Source organism: Capra hircus, chromosome 4 (genome assembly GCF_001704415.2).
Source record: "Capra hircus breed San Clemente chromosome 4, ASM170441v1, whole genome shotgun sequence".
Lineage (NCBI taxonomy): Eukaryota > Metazoa > Chordata > Mammalia > Artiodactyla > Bovidae > Capra > Capra hircus.
This window is the reverse complement of record NC_030811.1, coordinates 31,040,437-31,061,094: the sequence shown is the minus strand read 5'-3', so window position 1 is coordinate 31,061,094 and position 20,658 is coordinate 31,040,437. Positions and strand designations below refer to the sequence as shown.

Below are 20,658 nucleotides of genomic sequence, written 5' to 3'. Positions count from 1 at the left end.
GGATTATTAAATCAGTTAAGATATAGAAATTAATTAGAATAGTTTCCTATATGCATAATGTATTAAAACAAAAAATGTTCATGAAAACACCACCAATGTTTATACACATATATATTCACATATATATGTAATTATTTTTTAAAAGATTATGAATTACTTTTATAAACAGAAAAACATCAGTAATAAAAATGATCATAATCCATTGTAATAAAGATCAGTTCATTTACAAAATGAAACTAAAGTTTTCTCTATTGCAAATTAGAGGCGGTCCTCTTTTATTATGTATTGTTATATAAATATTAGATAAAAATAAGACAAAAGTATAAAAGAAATGCAAAAACAAATTTGACTTAAAGCTTCATTCTTTTAAAATACTGTATGTCAAGTTATCTTTACTTGAGTCAAGGATTGCTTCCTTGGTTTAGCTGTCAATAGATGACTTTCATTTTTATGAAACAAGAGTGACATCCAGAGGCCAAGTCAACAGCAACTATATATAATAAACAGCTTCTTGATTATTATTCAGCTCAAAAATCATACTGGATCTCATTAAGATTGCATGTGGGACTCTAACAAGATGAACAAATGCAAACACTTAAGTTTAATGTATAATTTCAAAATGTCATTCAACTTAGATATGTATATGTGTATGTATATAGTTGAATCTAATTGTTACAGATATTATGTTATAGGAAATTTAAAGCAACAATAGTTTGATTTTATATGTTCAAGGTTGCCCCTAAAATAAATTTAGCAATAATTAATCAGAGAAAGGCAGAAGAAAAAGCTGTATGTTAATAAAATGGTAAAAACATCATACCTTCTATCAAAATTAGACAGTCATTTGAAAGTGGAAGAATACCATTATTTTTCACAAAATGAATAGCTACTTTTCGTCCTCCTTGATCTTTAGTGGTCCAGACCTTCGAATTATATAAGGATGTATTTTGTAGCTTGGTATCTGGGGTTTTGCTTGTACCCTCTTGCAAAATCTTATCCAAATCCATCTCATGTGGCACTTCTTGCCTAAAATCATCAACAATGGAATAACACAAAAACAACTGGTATAAGCTTAGAAAGTCAAATTTAACAAATTATCCAATTAAAAGAATGTTTATATGCTTATGAACCATCTACTTATTTTAAAATATTGAGATAATTCACTCTGCAGATTAAAGGACTCATTCAATAGAAAGATATTTGATGACATTTCATGGTTAATTAGATCCATATCATAATTACATTAATAACCACCGATTTCCTTGCCTGGCTCTGTGATACCAAGCTTATGATAATTATTTCTTCACCAAATTGTTCTCTGTAAGGAATGCTAAACCTCCCAGTAGGAACCCTATCTTCACTCCAGCTAAATATTCACTTACCATTTAAGTAATTTCACTTTCGTAGGGTACCTATTTTATAGACCAGTATTTATTTTGATTCCTTTTAATCTAGAATATAATTTTTTAAAATCATATGGCAAAATATGATATGATAGAAATTGTATAATCCAGAATCAAAAGGTCTATCTCCTTTCCTGTTCTGTCACCAATCAAGCGTGTAACTTTAGGTAAAATCTCTTAACCTTACTAAATGTTCTACTTTTTTGTGTTATCTTTAATATTTATCTAATTTTACAGCTATGATTGGTCTTTGTTGCTGCACATGGGCTTTCTCTAGTTGTGGCGAGTGGGGGCTACTCTGTTGGAGTGCGTGGGCTTCTCAGGAGATTCCCTCGTGGCTCACCTGGTAAAGAATCCACCTGCAATGCAGGAGAATCCACCTGGGTTTGATCTCTGAGTTAGGAAGATCCCCTGGAGAAGGGAACGGATACCCACTCCAGTATTCTGGCCTGCAGAATTCCATGGACTGTATAGTCCATGGGGTCACAAAGCGTCAGACACAACTGAGCAACATTCACTTCACTATGGGCTTCTCACTGAGGTGGCTTCTCTTGCTGAGGAACACAGGCTCTAAGGTGCACAGGCTTCTGTAGTTGTACATGGGCTCAGCAGTTGGGGCTTATGGGCTCCAGAGTATAGGCTCAGAAGTTGTGGTACACAGGCCTAGCTGCCCTGAGGCATGCGGCTACCTCTCGGGCCAGGGGTCGAACCCGTGTCCCTTGCATTACAAGGCGGATTCTTAACCACTGGACTACCAGGAAAGCCCCAAACCTCTTAACCTTTCTGAAATGTTTTCCTCATCTGAAGCCCAAATAGATAGAAAACAATCCCTTGTTTTACAGAAGGAGATCTGATGGTTAAAAATCTCCACAAACAGTACTATACTTACATTTCAGAGGGGAAACCATATGTACATTAGTGCAGAGCACACACACAAACAACATGTCCCGATGATGAAGTATATACATGTGTTTGTTACATACATAGAGGGAAGATAGTCAAATTGCATACATAGAGGAAGAGGGATTAAAAATAATTTTCAGAATATGTCTTGAGCCAATAATAAGTACACATATATTCTAATATCCTATATATTTACTCATTTATATAAAAATTGATGCTTAGCATAAAGATTTTCAGAAACTGAGAAATCCTCAATTATTAACAAAAATTTAAATTATGTTCACTGTATTGTAGTTATTAAGCAGGACAGAAATATTTCCAACAAGGTAACAATTAGGAATTTCAACTAACCAGAAATCTTATCTATTTAAGATTAGTTAATAATGGTTTACTTTCAATATTTTTTTGTTACAAATGAGAAAGTCTGCTTAAATATTTTCATTGTCTGTTACTTGTTTGCATGTATCAGAGCTACTAAATTGAATTTCAGATCTAAAAATAGCACCTACTTTTTTTACTACTATGAAGAAATATCAAAAGGATTTACCTTTAAGGAATTAGTGTTTTCCCTTAAAAAGATTACCATTCTTTCAAAACACAACAGATTTAAACCATAACTGATTCACTTCCATGACTTAAACTTATACATAAGAAAATATATATACACAAATTTTATGAAATGAAAACTTTGGTTTTATTACAGAAAATACTTACAGTAAATGACACTTAGGACAATAAAGTTTGACAGACTGAAAGAGTTTTCTGGGCTTATATGATCTCAGTTTTGCTCGGATACGATATTGTTGAGGAGTGTTTTGTTTCAAAATAGCACACAGTGGGGTTTTCTCCAAATATTGATGACCTGTAAGTACTATGAAGAATTTTTGGATTAAGTTAGATAAATCTATAAGGATATCAATATATTCATGACAAGAATCTCCATGAAAAAAATATACGATAAAATCTAAGTTGTATTAACTGTCAACTTTGGTAACATTTTACCACGTCATCTCTGTCATTTTCTCTGTCTCTCCATATATATATATATATATGTATATATATAAATCTTACAGATACATGATTCACATATACATATATTCACATATTTTTATATATATATGAATCATTTGATAGTAATTTCCAAACATTATACCCCTTTACCCCTAACTACTTCAGTGTGTATTTTACAAGAACATGAAATTTCATTAATATATTATAATGCCATTTTCAACATCAAAACACTTACCAATGATCATCACTGAATCAACAGACGTTCAAATTTCTCCAACTAGCCCCATAATGCTCCTATTTAGCATTTTAATTTCAGGTCCAGGATCTAATCCTGAACTATTTGGAGTCCTTCAGTGTAGAATAGTTCCTAAGCTTTTCTTCATCTTTCAAGATGTTGATATACTGAGAATTTGAGGCTGTTTATTTGGGTGTGTCTGGTTTTTATCATGATCAGATATCGATTATGCATTTTTGGTAGGAATACTACCATGTAAGTGATACTGTGGCCCTTTCGGAGCATATGAAGAGGCACATGGTGTCAGTGATTTCACTCCTGGGGATGTGAAACTTTGCCCTCTCGGAGCATATGAAGAGCACATGGTGTCAGTGTTTTCACTCCTGGGGATGTGAAACTTTGCTCAGCTCATTAAGGTGGTCAGTAGGTTTCTCCACTATAACCTTATTATTCCCCCCTCCATAATGAATAAAAAAGCATTTGATAAAATATAAATATCCCAATTTCATCAAATGCTTAGAATCCTGCTAGCTTAGGATCCACCAATGATTGGCAACTTAATAAATTATCACTATCATGATTAAAAATGGTGACTTTTTTCCCTAACTTGATTATTTCTTTTATGTTTATCAGCTGCCATTCTATTTGAAATAACAATTTTCTATTAAACCTCATTTATTTGTTTTCTTCTTTCTTTACTCTCCATATGGACTAATAGATTCCTACTTTACTCAAGCAGTACTATCCCATCACTAGTAATTTTAATTTTGACACTTAAATTGTACCAGATTTGACACCTGCCACCATTAACCTGAGGACTTCTCTACATAAAGTATATATATATACTTTACATATATATTCCAGAATCATCTTACAATTCTCCTTCCCAATTTTGGAATATGTTATTTCTCCAAGAGGCCTTGGTTGGGGATATTATTTATAAACTAAGATCTGAACACTGCTGCTCCTGCTGCCGCTAAGTCACTTCAGTTGTGTCTGACTCTGTGCGACCCCATAGACGGCAGCCCACCAGGCTCCTCCGTCCCTGGGATTCTCCAGGCAAGAACACTGGAGTGAGTTGCCATTTCCTTCTCCAATGCATGGAAGTGAAAAGTGAAAGTGAAGTCGCTCTGTCGTGTCCGACTCTTCGCGACCCCATGGACTGCAGCCCACCAGGCTCCTATGTCCATGGGATTTTCCAGGCAAGAGTACTGGAGTGAGGTGCCATTGCCTTCTCTGAAGATCTGAACACTAGGTGTGCTCATCGCTACTGGATGTCATTGTTTCCATTCCCTTTTATCAACAGAGCTGGGGCACATATGCATATATGTTTACACCTATGCCAGTTAGGATGAGGTAGAGGAATAAAAGATAAATATGGGTATGTATGTTTTTGTTCTCATGGATATATGCTCTCAATATTAGATAGTGCTAAGTGAAAGTTGCTCAGTTGTGCCTGACTCTTTGCGATCCCCTGGACTATATAGTCTATGGAATTCTTCAGGCCAGAATACTGGAGTGGGTAGCCGTTCCCTTCTCCAGGGGATCTTCCCAACCCAGGGATCGAACCCAGGTCTCCCACATTGCAGGTGGATTCTTTACCATCTGAGCCACAAGTGAAGCCCAGTGATGAGTTCCTTGATAAATATAAAGACAGACTTCATTATGCTCATTATTGTGTCTCAATTTCAAAGATGAAAATAGTCTTACTTGTAGCTGATAGTTGTTGACATCTTTCAACTTCATATAGTGATACTGATCCAGAGCCTATTTGGAAAAAGGAGAGAATTATATTTTAAAATCCATTAAAAGCTCAATGTGGCAATGAAAACTATAAAACGTTATTGAGAGAAACTGAAGAAAAGCCAAGTCAATGGAGAAATCTGTTTATAGATTCATGTCACTTGTTCATGGAATGGAAAGTTCAATATTGTTAATAACTGATATTCTTCCCAATTGATTTGTAGATTCAATGCAATCTTAATCAAAATTGCATAGGCTTTATTATAGAAACAGACAAGTGGATTCCATCAATTAAGTGAAAATGGCAAGGAATTTAACATCTAAACATTTTAAATTTCTTGTTTAAAATCCTAAACTAATACTGAACTGTAGATAATGATGTTCATTCACTGAAGTATTTAGGAGGTGTACTTACATCTGCAAATTACTTTGAAATGCATCAAAAACTTAAATGAATTGATGGATTAAAAAAGATAAAAGACACAGCAAAGAGAGTAAAAGGTTAACTGGAGAAACTGATGGTGGGAATATGAACGCTGACTGAACAACTGTTTCAACTTTTCTACATGTTTGAAAGTTTTTCTTATGTTGAAAAAGTACACTGTGATGGAAATAAGGGATAGGTGGATAAAATAATAAATTAACTAAATTTAATAGGATGACTTGATGAATGCCATAAAATATAATTTTACTTAAACAAAAGAGCAAAAATAGTGATTACAGCAATACATTTTAACAATGCTTTCTAAAATGAAGAATTCAAGACTTAGAGTATTCACATTTTGCACTTACATGAGCTTACCACATTCTATTACATATAATAGTATGTTACATTTTTATAATTTATTATATGAAACATCATATACAAACATATGGATTACTTGTTCTTCTTTAACACCACTAATAAATGGCAAAGGCCCATGGTAAGAGAACCTGCATGGACACCTTAAGCTGGCAAACTATAATTTCAAAGAATCTGATTACTTAATATTTGCCATTCTGCATGAAGTAAAATAATGCAAAAGCCTGATTAGTAAACAAATAATAAGAAAATAAGAGAAAAGATGTGCAAAATTGTATTAAAACAGTCTCCTACAAACTGATAAGAAAAAAGATAAAAAGCCCAACAGAAAATCAGGTAAAGAGTAAGAGTAGACAATTCAAAGAAGTAAAATGGGTCGATAAATAGAAGATTTTTTAAGTTTCCAAGTACTCAGGGAAACTAAATATACCTAAAACCTGCCAAACTGAAAAAAGTACACATATTGTTAAAGCAGTACCACTGACAGTATAAGGAAGGCGCATGCTATTTGCATTTGAATCCTACGACATTCTGGCATATAATCTGGTGTCATCTATGAAAATAACATGTGTTTACTCTGTGATCCTTCAACCCCACCTTTATGAGTTTAGTTTAGAGGAAAAATAAGCTTGAATGTACAATTGTTCAAGGATGTTTATTAAAACATCATTTGTAAGAGTAAGAAACTGAAAACCACCTGACTGTCTATCAAATAGAAAATGGCTGAATTCATTATATTAGATTGATGTAAAATATAATGTAGCTATTAAAAGAATGAGTTTGAGTTATATGAATTAGCCCAGAAAGAGGTCTATGATCTATCATTAAAGAAAGCAACCAGTATACTAAGGTCTCACTTTTGTGAAAACTTTAAACAGAGGAAAAAGATATATATGTTCATATAATATTTTTATAAACATGAATGGTTTGAAGAAATCATAGTCAACTGTTACCTTTCCCTCAGCAAGTGGGCATAAAGGCATGAAAAAGCTACCTAGTTTGATAACTGTCCTATGTACTACTTCTGTTATTTGAAAATAATCAGAAAAACATTGTAAGAGAAAAGAGATTTCAAAAAGTATAATTATAAATCATACTGGCTCTAAATGATTGTCAACTGAAGTAAATTGGCCTCATAATGGGTGGTTCAAGTCGTCACAGATTAGCCTAAAATGCTGTCATCAAGGTGCTAGGAAATGTGAAGAATTTTAAAGCACATAAAATGAAAAAATAAACATGGACAAAATAACCAATCACCAGCATTTGAATGGCACTGACTTTTCCATCAGTTAATAGTAACAGAGGTTGGGGAAATTATATGATTCCCATTACTCAAAGCCTCAGTTTCCTTTCTGCAAAAGGGAACAATAATAGCAACCTCACAGGAGTACGGTTAGGATTAAATAATGACTGTTAGCACTTATTTGGAGAAGGCAATGGCAACCCACTCCAGTACTCTTGCCTGGAAAATCCCATGGACATAGGAGCCTGGTAGGCTGCAGTCCATGGGGTCGCTAAGAGTCGGGCACGACTGAGCGACTTCACTTTCACTTTTCACTTTTCACTTTCATGCATTGGAGAAGGCAATGGCAACCCACTCCAGTGCTCTTGCCTGGAGAATCTCAGGGACGGAGGAGCCTGGTGGGCTGCCGTCTATGGGGTCACACAGAGTTGGACATGACTGAAGCGACTTAGCAGCAGCAGCAGCACTTATTTAGTGCCTATCAAGTCACATAGTAATTTTAATGATTATTACTGATATAGATAGAAAGAGCATAAATATTCATTAAATAGATCACAGAAGGGAAGAAGTTAGGTTGTAGGAAAAAGAAATATAGGGGATAGAAACATGACATAGATTTTAAAGCTCAGAGTGTACAAGCAAATACTGAGACAAAATGGTAAAGGAAAAATTATTATAGATTGAGTAAATTTTTAAAATTTATATTTGAATAGCCATCTATTCAGGTAGATAATAATATAAATATACTACCAATTATCTGCTAATATTTTATAATTAGGTACTTGAATAACTCAGTACAACTGGGAACTCTTAAGATATGTATGATCAAAAAATACTTGGGCTATTGGAAGTAAAGCAGCTAGAAACTAACAAACAAATAGTTGACTGGGCAATGAATACAGACTTTAACAAGTCTATATATTTTAGTTGTTATTGTTGATGTTTAGTCGCTAAAGTTGTATGGGACTCTTCGCCACCTCATGGGCTATAGCCCGCCAGGCTCCTCAGCTCAGTTCAGTAGTTCAGTCATGTCAAACTCTTTGTGACCCCATGGACTGCAGCACACTAGGCTTCCCTGATCATCATCAACTCCTGGAGCTTGCTCAAACTCATGTTCATTAACTCAGTGATGCCATCCAACCACCTCATCCTCTGTCATCCCCTTCTTCTGCCTTCAATCTTTCCCAGCATCAGGGTCTTTTCCAGTGAGTCAGTTCTTTGCATCAGGTGGCCAAAGTATTGGAGCTTCAGCTTCAGCATCAGTCCTCCAATGAATATTCAGGACTGATTTCTTTTAGGATTTATTGGTTTGATCTCCTTGCTGTCCAAGGGACTCTCAGGAATTTCTCCAACACCACAGTTCAAAAGCATCAGTTCTTCAGCACTCAGAGTTCTTTATGGTCCAACTCTCACATCTATACCTGGCTACTGGTAAAACCATAGCCTTGACCAGATGAACCATTGTCGGCAAAGTAATCTCTCTGCTTTTTAATATGCTGTCTAGGTTGGTCTTCTCTTCATGACATCTGGTCCAATCACTTCATGGCAAATACATGGGGAAACAGTGGACACAGTGACAGACTTTGTTTTTTGGGGCTCCAAAAATCACTGCAGATGGTGACTGCAGCCATGAAATTAAAAGATGCTTGCTCCTTGGAAGGAAAGTTATGACCAACCTAGACAGCATATTAAAAAGCAGAGACATTACTTTGCTAATAAATGTTTATCTAGTCAAAGCTATGGTTTTTCCAGTAGTTACGTATGGATGTGAGAGTTGGACTATAAAGAAAGCTAAGCGCAGAAGAACTGATGCTTTTGAACTGTGGTATTGGAGAAGACTCTTGAGAGTCCCTTGGATTGCAAGGAGATCAAACCAGTCCATCCTAAAGGAAATGAGTCCTGAATATTCATTGATGGGACTGATGCTGAAGCTGAAATTCCAATACTTTGGCCACCTGATGCGAAGAACTGACTCATTTGAAAAGACCCTGATGCTGGGAAAGATTGAGGGCAGGAGAAGAAGGGGACGACAGAGGATGAGATGGTTGGATGGCATCACCAACCCTATGGACATGAGTTTAAACAAACTCCAGGAGTTGGTGATGGACAGGGAAGCCTGGTGTGCTGAAATCCATGGGGTCACAAAGAGTTGGACACGACTGAGCGACTGAACGGCACTATACTGAGGTTGGTCACAGCTTTTTTTCCAAGGAGCAAGCATCTTTTCATTTCATGGCTGCAGTCACCATCTGCAGTGATTTTGGAGCCCAAGAAAATAAAGTCTGTCATTGTTTCTCCAGTTTCCTCATCTATTTGACATGAAGTGATGGGACTGGATACCATGATCTTCATTTACTGAATGTTGAGTTTTAAGACAGCTTTTTCATTTTCCTCTTTCACTTTCATCAAGAGGCTCTTAAGATTTTCTTTACTTTCTGCCATAAGGGTGGTATCATCTGCATATCTGAGGTTATTGATATTTCTCCTGGCAATCTTGATTCCAGCTTGTACTTCATTCAGCCTGGCATTTAGCATGATGTACTCTGCATATAAGTTAAATAAGCAGGGTGACAATATACAGCCTTGATGTACTTCTTTCCCAATTTGGAACCATTCTGTTGTTCCATGTCCAGTTCTAACTGTTGCTCCTTGACATGCGTACAGATTTCTCAGGAGGCAGGTCAGGTGGTCTCGAATTCCTATCTCTTTAAGAATTTGTTTATGAAGTATCACTACATAAAAACCAAGCAGACGTGATGGAGTTCCAGCTGAGCTATTTCAAATCCCAAAAGATGATGCTGTTAAAATGCTACACTCAATATGCCAGCATATCTGGAAAACTCAGCAGTGGCCACAGGACTAGAAAAGGTCAGTTTTCATTACAATACCACTAGGCTCCTTTGTCCATGGGATATTTTCAGGCAAGAATACTGGAGCGGGTTGCCATTTCCTTCTCCAGGGGATCTTCCTGACCCGAGAATTAAACCCATGTCTCCTGCATTTCTTGTATTGGCAGGTGGATTCTTTACCACTAAGTCACCTGCGAAGCCCAATAGGTATATACACATACACATAAATGTATATACACAAATACTGCTGCTGCTGCTAACTTGCTTCAGTTGTGTCCGACTCTGTGTGACCCCATACACAGCAGCCCACCAGGCTCCCCCATCCCTGGGATTGTCTAGGCAAGAATACTGGAGTGGGTTGCCATTTCCTTCTCCAATGTATGAAAGTGAAAAGTCAAAGTGAAGTCGTTCAGTCGTGTCTGACTCTTAGTGACCTCATGGACTGCAGCCTACAAGGCTCCTCTATCCATGGGATTTTCCAGGCACTAATATAACCCAAATCAAGTATTCCTTACCATTCCAATTTGAAAATGTAACTACATAATTAAGGGAGGAGTAATTTTTTTTTTTTTTTGTATGAGGACACATAAAGGTTTAGCATGTCTCTTAATAATGAATATCAATTTAACAAAAAAAAAGGAGATAGGGAGATATTAAAAAAGAGAATTTATGTTGATGTAGTTATTTTACTTAACAGAAACTAAACTGGCAGCATCAAAAATCACCCTTAGTTATTAGGGATATGGAATTAACAGATATATACCACTATATATAAAAACTGATAACCAGAATTTACTGTATAGGACAGGGAACTACATTCAATATCTTGTTAATAACCTATAATGGAAAAGAATCTAAAGCTGTACACCCGAAGCTAACACAATATTATAAGTCAACTACAGTTAGATAATTTATTAAAAAACTGTCCTTACTTGAAATGTTTGAAAAGCTGTCCTCTTGCTCTGATTGACACACACCACCAAAACTCTGGTTGGGGGGCAAATCTGCAGATTCTAAAATCCTATAGTTGAAAGAATACAACTTTTAATTGCATAAAGCACAGTCAAACAACAGTCAGTTTACCCACAGAAACCAAGAGCTTAGTGAAATTGCATGAAAATTCTGTGTGCGTTTTTGTGTGTGTACACATTCTTCAGTAGGTCTATAGCTTTCATCAGATTATCAGGGTGTTCCAAGAGACTCTAAAATTTAAAAAACCCAAGTCTAGAAAGATACAAGTGAAAAATGGGATCATGAAATATTACAAATAAGCCGGGTATATAATGCATGTCATTCTAAGTCAGAACAATCTCACTCTAGACTCAAGCAATGAAATACTATATGGCTATATTCTCAATCTAAGAAATAAAGTAGGAAAACTGATATAAGGTTATTAAAATAGCTAATTTCATTGATGTTACAGTCATCTTGATTTCAATATGTTAAAACTTAGAAAATAGTTATGTCATTTCAATTTACTGAACAGGATGTTTTCAGTATCTCTTTGAGAATATGCAGAAGACTTTTTAATTTCCCCAGAGTATAGGTCAAAGAGTTTCTACACACAATGACTAATAGGAATACTTCATGGAAAATGGAAGTACAAGTATAGCAGGATTTAAGGTACTACTCACTTTCTGGGCACACCTGAAAGTTTTAAAAATATGACACCATGAAATAATTCTGCTACCTATTTTCTTAGGTATACACACTTTAGGAAGGCAGTATTTTTTCCATGGAGGACCAAGTATGTTTGGCATTCTAGGTATACATATATCTCAAGTTTTCCAAACTTTAGCTAAGCTCCAGTTTCCACTGTTTGTTTCCAAACTTAGAGAAGGTAGAAAATGGCAGAACATAAAGTGAGAAGAGTAAAGGTAAGAAAGAATATAAGTAAATGCTGGAAAACTAAAGACTATAAACTCAGCTCTGCTACTGTTTAGCTATTTGAACCGACAATCACTTGATTTGTTTCATTTGGTTTAGCTATTTTAAAAAAATGGATAATGGCACAGAAGCCTCTGAGAATCAATTACAAGGGACTCATTAGATTCCCTCTCCTCACCTCAGAACTACATTATCTTAGAAATCAGCTTAATTAATACCTTATTTACAATTTCTAGATAGGTATATAATAGGCTTACTTTTTCAGCTGATCCACATCGGAGTTATTTTCAGGCAAGACTCTGATTCCCCGACCATAACTTGTGCCTCCATGAAGGTGAAACTCTAGGGCTAAAGACGTTGCCAGGTTCTCTGAACTGACTGACTGAAGTTTGGTATGGAGGCTATAAATTCTAAGGAAGCTTCCAACCTAAAAGCAGATGGTTTATTATTTAGAAAATGTATAAAATTTAAAAAAAAACTCTGATACAATATTTAATAACTAATATGGGGTACAGACCAATAACCAGGGGTACTGACCCATCAGAAAGGGAACTGGTATGCCACACTGATGTATATTCAATATTGGCCCCAAGGACACCATATTGAAACCAAAATATGTGTATGCACATATGGACACCTTATCTTTGACAAAGGAGGCAAGAATATACAATGGAGTCAAGACAATCTCTTTAACAAGTGGTGCTGGGAAAACTGGTCAACCGCTTGTAAAAGAATGAAACCAGATCACTTTCTAACACCGCACACAAAAATAAACTCAAAATGGATTAAAGATCTAAATGTAAGACCAGAAACTATAAAACTCCTAGAGGAGAACATAGGCAAAACACTCTCCGACATAAATCACAGCAGGATCCTCTATGATCCACCTCCCAGAATTCTGGAAATAAAACCAAAAATAAACAAATGGCATCTAATTAAAATTAAAAGCTTCTGCACAACAAAGGAAAATATAAGCAAGGTGAAAAGACAGCCTTCTGAATGGGAGAAAATAATAGCAAATGAAGCAACTGACAAACAACTGATCTCAAAAATATACAAGCAACTTATGCAGCTCAATTCCAGAAAAATAAACGACCCAATCAAAAAATGGGCCAAAGAACTAAATAGACATTTCTCCAAAGAAGACATACGGATGGCTAACAAACACATGAAAAGATGCTCAACATCACTCATTATTAGAGAAATGCAAATCAAAACCACAATGAGGTACCACTTCACACCAGTCAGAATGTCTGCGATCCAAATATCTGCAAGCAATAAATGCTGGAGAGGGTGTGGAGAAAAGGGAAGCCTCCTACACTGTTCGTGGGAATGCAAACTAGTACAGCCACTATGCAGAACAGTCTGGAGAGTCCTTAAAAAATTGCAAAAAGAACTGCCATATGACCCAGCAATCCCACTTCTGGGCATACACACCGAGGAAACCAGAATTGAAAGAGACACATGTACCCCAATGTTCATTGCAGCACTGTTTATAATAGCCAGGACATGGAAACAACCTAGATGTCCATCAGCAGATGAATGGATAAGAAAGCTGTGGTACATATACACAATGGAGTATTACTCAGCTGTTAAAAAGAATACATGTGAATCAGTTCTGATGAGATGGATGAAACTGGAGCCGATTATACAGAGTGAAGTAAGCCAGAAAGAAAAACACCAATACAGTATACTAACACATATATATGGAATTTAGAAAGATGGCAATGATGACCCTGTATGCAAGACAGCAAAAAAGACACAGATGTGTATAGCGGACTTTTGGACTCAGAGGGAGAGGGAGAGGGTGGGATGATTTGGGAGAATGGCATTGAAACATGTATACTATCATGTAAGAATCAAATCGCCAGTCTATGTCTGATGCAGGATACAGCATGCTTGGGGCTGGTGCACGGGGATGACCCAGAGGGATGTTGTGGGGAGGGAGGTGGGAGGGGGGTTCATGTTTGGGATCACATGTACACCCGTGGTGGATTCATGTCAATGTATGGCAAAACCAATACAGTATTGTAAGGTAAAATAAAGTAAAAATTAAAATTAAAAAAAAAAAAACAACAACAAAATGTGTGTATGTATACATACATATGCATGTATAGATACGTATGTATGCAGTTTTTCAAATCTAAAGGCACATTTTCATTTTGGGGATATTAAGACATGAAATACAATTAAGTCTTAGCTTTAGTAAAATATAGTAGCTTAGAAACCTATTACCTAAATCAAATCCAAGCCCCCTATTTGATTAGGGTTGTTGAAAATTATCTGCTTTAGCTAATTTAAGGTATCACTGATAGCTGGCTCACTCAGTTGTGTCTGACTCTTTGCTACTCCATGGGCTGCAGCCCACCATGCTCATCTGTCCATGTGATTCTCTAGGCAAGAATTATGGAGTGAGCTGCCATTTCCTACTCCAGAGAATCTTCTTAACCAGGGATCAAATTCGTGTCTCCTGCATTGCCAGGTGGATTCTTTATCATTATGCCCACTGGGAAGCCCAACTTCAGGTAACATTTAATTAAATATGACCATTAAAACACTCCCGTTATGAGACTACTAGAATATTTAAAAATGCATTATTATATCAAAATAATAAACTTCCTCTATTCCACAAGAATTCACCTGCCAGTTCAAGAGAGGCAAGAGACACAGGTTCAATTCCTGGACTGGGAAGATCCCCTGGAGCAGGAAATGGGAACCTACTCCAGTGTTCTTGCCTGGGAAACCCATGGACGGAGGAGCCTGGCGGGCCACAGTCCATGGGGTCGCAAAGAGTCTGATACAACTGAACAACTTTGGATGTAGCACACATTCCACAAGATTGATGGAAAGAAAACATCTGTGAAAACAATTTCTGTCAGGACGCCATAATGTGAAACACATTCTGTGAGTTCAAATGTAGAATTAAACCAAATATATTTTTGAACTAAATGTCCTATTGTTAATTTTAGATGTTGTGCCAAACTTATTCTTAAAAATTTAACTCAGATGACCATTATAAGTCAGCAAAAATAAGACTGGAAGCTGACTGTGGCTCAGATCATGAACTCCTTATTGCCAAATTCAGACTTAAATTGAAGAAAGTGGGGAAAACCACTAGACCATTCAGGTATGACCTAAATCAAATCCCTTATGACTATGCAGTGGTAGTGAGAAACAGATTCAAAGGATTAGATCTGATAGAGTGCCTGAAGAACTATGGATGGAGGTTCGTGACCTTGTACAAGAGAGGCAGTGATCAAGACCATCCCCAATAAAAAGAAAGGCAAAAAGGCAAAACGGTTGTCTGAGGAAGCCTTACAAATAGCTGAGAAAAGAAGAGACGTTGAAGGCAAAGGAGAAAAGGAAAGATATATCCATCTGAATGCTGAGTTCCAAAGAATAGCAAGGAGAGATAAGAATGCCCTCCTCAGTGATCAACGCAAAGAAATAGTGGAAAATAATAGAATGGGAAAGACTAGAGATCTCTTCAAGAAAATTAGAGATATCAAGGGAACATTTCAAGCAAAGATGGACTCAATAAAGGACAGAAATGGTAGGGACCTAACAGAAGCAGAAGATATTAAGAAGAGGTGGCAAGAATACACAGAAGAACGGTACAAAAAAGATCTTCATGACCCAGATAACCATGATGGTGTGATCACTGGACTAGATCCAGACAACCTGAAATGTGAAGTCAAGTGGGCCTTAGGAAGCATGACTACAAACAAAACTAGTGGAAGTGATGGAATTCCAGTTGAGCTATTTCAAATCCTGAAAGATGATGTTGTGAAAGTACTGCATTCAATATGCCAGCAAATTTGGAAAACTCAGCAGTGGCCACAGGACTGGAAAAGGTCAGTTTTCATTCTAATCCCAAAGGAAGGCAATGCCAAAGAATGCCCAAATTACTGCACAATTACACTCATCTCACACGCTAGCAAAGTAATGCTCAAAATTCTCCAAGCCATGCTTCAACATTATGCAAACTGTGAACTTCCAGATGTTCAAGCTGGATTTATAAAAGGTAGAGGAACCAGAGATCAAATTGCCAACATCATGGAAAAAGCAAGAGAGTTCCAGAAAAACATCTACTTCTGCTTTATTGATTATGCCAAAGCCTTTGACTGTGTGGATCACAATAAACTGTGGAAAATTCTGAAAGAGATGGGAATATCAGACCACCCAACCTGCCTCCTAAGAAATCTGTATGTATGTCAAGAAGCAACAGTTAGAACTGGACATGGAACAGACTGGTTCCAAATAGGGAAAGGAGTCCTTCAAGACTGTATCTTGTCACCCTGCTTATTTAACTTATATGTAGAGTACTACATGCAAAATGCTGGATTGGATGAAGCACAAACTGAAATGAAGATTGCTGGGAGAAATATCAATAACCTCAGATATGCAGATGATACCCTTATGGCAGAAAGCGAAGAAGTTAAGAGCCTCTTGATGAAAGTGAAAGAGGATGGTGAAAAAGTTGGCTTAAAACTCAACATTCGGAAAACAAAGATCACGGTACCTGGTCCCATCACTTCATGGGCAAATAGATGGGGAAACAATGGAAACAGTGACAGACTTTATTATTTGGGGCTCCAAAATCACTGCAGATGGTGACTGCAGCCATGAAATTAAAAGACGCTTGCTCTTTGCAAGAAAAGCTATGACCAACCTAGACAGCATATTAAAAAGCAGAGACATTACTTTGCTAATAAAGGCCCATTTAGTCAAAGCTATGGTTTTTCCAGTAGTCATGTATGTATGTGAGAGTTGGACTAAATGCTGAAGAACGGATGCTTTTGAACTGTGGTGTGGAGAAGACTCTTGAGAGTCCCTTGGACTTCTAGGAGATCAAACTAGTCCATCCTAAAGGAAATGAGTCCTGAATATTCATTGGAAGGACTGATGCTCTAGCTGAAGCTACAGTACTTTGGCCACATGATGAAAAGACCCTGATGCTGGGAAAGATTGAAGGCAAGAGGAAAAGGGGACGACAGAGGATGAGATGGTTGGATGGCATCACTGATTCTATGGACATGAGTTTGATCCAGCTCCGGGAGTTCCTTATGGACAAGGAACTCTTGCATGCTGCAGTTCACTAGATCACAAAGAGTCAGACATGACTGAGCGACTGAACTGAGTCCTAAAAATACCTTTAATATACAGTATTTGATATTCTCTTAAGAAGACTTAAAAAGAGACATATACAGAATATTATTAAAGAAACTGACTTCTACTGAAGGAAGAATCTGTATAACCTAAATCACATTTATTATAAATCAATTTCCCACCTCTGCTTAATAGTGTCTCAGTTCGTTGTATTTCTTGTCATTACTCTCTGGATTTGATAGAGGACAGAAACGGTAGGGGAAAGAAAAGGAGGGGGAAATCCAGTTACTCCTTAAGCTACTTCTTCATTCTCAAGGATACTTTTCCCAAATAATCATGCATTTTATAAAGAGGTAAAGCATTTATTCTTTTTTTCCCTGACTTCTAACACTGACAGAACAGCAGGGGAGCAGGGCAAATAAACTCAGAGAAGAAAAACACAGAAGGAAAAAGAACAAAAAGGATGACAAATTGATTTTCCTCATGGTCTCCAAAGTAAAATAAAAAGAAAATATAAAATATATTTCTGTTCATGCACTTCTATCTCATTCTTTTTGAACATTTATTACTCTATAATTATTTTTAATATACTCAATATATTAGAACAGTATTTGTATGTAACCTACAAAGTAGCTAAGGTCAAACCCAGGTGAAAGATACCATATCCATAAGTGAAAAGTTTCAAAATATAATGATAATTTCCTAATTAATTATTCTCTAAAATCAATGCAGTTTCTGTCAAAATCCCCAGTGCCTTTCCTGCAACTGTAAAAATTGATCTGAAAGTGAATAGTTAAGTTAGTTTTGAAGACTGAACTGGGAGTGAGGGCTTAACCTATGAAGTTTCATTTAAAAATAAAGGTACAAAAATTAAGACAGGCTGGTATTAATGGAGACACACATATGATCATGGATAAATCTTAGAAATATAATGTCAAAGGAAAAAAGCAATTTATAGAATGATAAATAACTATATGCATTTTTCAGAAAAAATTCATAAAAGCATACTAAACATGGGTGTACATACCTACATGTTAGGATAAATTAAAAAAGGATATTGGGAAGCAAAAAATTAGGGTAGGCAGAAGTACAAAGAAGGTTCCACATATAGAGTTTCATTTCTTAAAGTTAAAAATACCTAAAATAAGTGTACAAAACATTTATAAATATTAAGTTTGGGTGACAGACACATGGATGTTCGTTTGTGTCTACTACTGTATTTCATAAACAAAATAATATTTTAAAGATCAAGAGAGAGTTTATATATACACAGGCTATAAAAATGACAAGTTGCTATTTCCAGAAATTCCTTCTGGAGGCAGCATTGTATTTTTTAAGCTTGCTAAATATACTATAAAATATGTCAGATGCGCTGTTAAAATAGACAAATACATAATAAATAGTCTTGTTGTTAACGTGGTAAGATTCCAAAAACACAGGTGAGGGAATCATAACCCCAAAATTATAAAACATATGTCTAAACATTGTTATAAAAGTCCATTTTAATACATAAACAAAAAAAGTAAAACAAACTAGCTATTAAGAAATTATTATTCCTTTTTAAATAATTTAAATATTCCCTATAAACTTTCAAAATTTTCCCTTTAGGTTTAACATTTTTAATAAACTGTATATGTCTGAAAATAATCAAACTATAGTTCTTGGGTCACTGAATGCCAAACATACTAACTAGGTATATTTTATAATTATTTTTAAATTGTGTCAGAATAAGTCTGGGGATTGAAAATACCCTGCTTTTGTCTATAGACAAAATGTTTGAAATGTCATTGTGTGTGTGTGTGTATTAAATGTTTAGGGAATGCGAAATCTTACTTAAAAAGCAAATTTTCAAAAAATGTTAAAAACATTACAGCTAAAAAACTTAAGTTGTAAAATGACTGTACAGAGAATTCAATTATATCATACTTTATAACTGCCTCAATTGTTCTTTATTAAATAAAATAAAAACCACATTTTTCCTGTTCCTACTCAACAAAAATACATGCATTCCATGCATTTCATTATAGATATGCAACTTTAACCAGTTTTCTTCAAGCGCTGATAAGAATTCATTAGCTATCAGTATCATTCGACTCTGGGGATTTCTTAAATTAGTATGAAATGGTTGGTATGGAGGTTACCTCATAACAAATAAAATATGCTATCACTGTACATTAAATAAAAGCCTACAGTCATATAATTTTTATACAGATAAAATTATTTCCATTTTTCTATAACATTACAGATAAATATGTCATGATATCTTTAGAGAAAAATTAATTGCCTACATTTTCTTAATTATGTGTGCTCAGAGCACCCTCTAGTGGGTGAGATAAAGCAGCAAAAAGGGAGATAAAAAAATTTTTTTTAATTTCAGGAGGCTCACTGATTCATTCATTCATCAGAATATAGTATTTACTTCACCCTTACAATATGGAAAGCATTGTGGTACATACAGTTCAGGACTTGGACAAAAGAGAGGAACAGAATGACCTACAGAAGCAGCTCAGAGACAGGGAAGCGAATTAAATGGTAAAAGTCCAATATAAAATGTAAATTTTTTCATTTGTAAAAGAACTCTACCTGTATTTTAAAAAGATTTTAGAATTGGCTTTATCATATTTATTTTTGAAACTAATCAATGCAGATAAAATCAGGGAAAAGCATCAAAATATATTTTCAACAGTCAATTTTCTGACATAAATTATGAACACACTCACAAAGGAAAAAAAAGTGCACTTATCACTTTCTTTGATCTGGACCTGAACCTAATGTATTGAGTTGGATGGGCTTATTTGTAACATAGTATGAAAGTAGAAATATTTCCTCTTCAAAAACATTTGCAAAAAAGAAATTAGGCACTAAAATTCATATCTAAAAAAATTGCAATTCACTTTCACTGTTTTCTTCCTATTAAGTTGGCTGTATAACTCCCTCAAGGTAGGATGGAAGCTTTATTTGCAATAAAGAAAATCATTTCTTTATACTGCTTAAGAAGATTAGCTCTGGAAGCAGACACTGTACATTTAAATACATGCTTCACCCAAGTGGCTGTGAAATCTTGGGTGCCTCAGTTTTCTCATTTGTAAAACAGAAATGATAGTACCTACTTCATGAGACAGTGCTAAATACATATGAAGCGCTTCATAAATGATACTATTATGATTGCTATTATTAATGATACTCTTATTGGGAAGAAAGGATACTTGCAAATATAAAATATAGTAAAATGAAGAAAAATATTTCTTAAAATGTTATTAATAAACAAGAAGTGCCATAATTAAGCAGGATGCTTTTACCTAGAAAATTTTATCTCAAAAACTGAGCAAATTCTAATAAACCGCATGATACACACAAACAATTTACAATATATTTTAGAGGTAGATTAACAATTTCCTAGGCCAATGAGTACAAAGTTAAAGACTGGATTTTATCAAACCAATTAAAAAAGCTTAGCATTTTTTAAGTTTACA

General features: G+C 35.5%; 1 protein-coding gene across 6 annotated transcripts in view; it reads right to left on the bottom strand.

The window, feature by feature from the left end:
• Positions 1-20,658, bottom strand: part of POT1 (protection of telomeres 1) — a 98,694-nt gene that overhangs the window by 14,704 nt on the left and 63,332 nt on the right. For all 6 annotated transcript variants that reach the window (XM_005679414.3, XM_013963440.2, XM_013963439.2 and 3 more), the window contains 5 exons: positions 12,334-12,503; positions 11,122-11,210; positions 5,263-5,319; positions 3,021-3,177; positions 821-1,026 (listed from right to left, as the gene is read on the bottom strand). In XM_005679414.3, the coding sequence (XP_005679471.1) occupies positions 821-1,026; positions 3,021-3,177; positions 5,263-5,319; positions 11,122-11,210; positions 12,334-12,503 (679 nt within the window). The remainder of the gene's footprint in view (positions 1-820; positions 1,027-3,020; positions 3,178-5,262; positions 5,320-11,121; positions 11,211-12,333; positions 12,504-20,658) is intronic.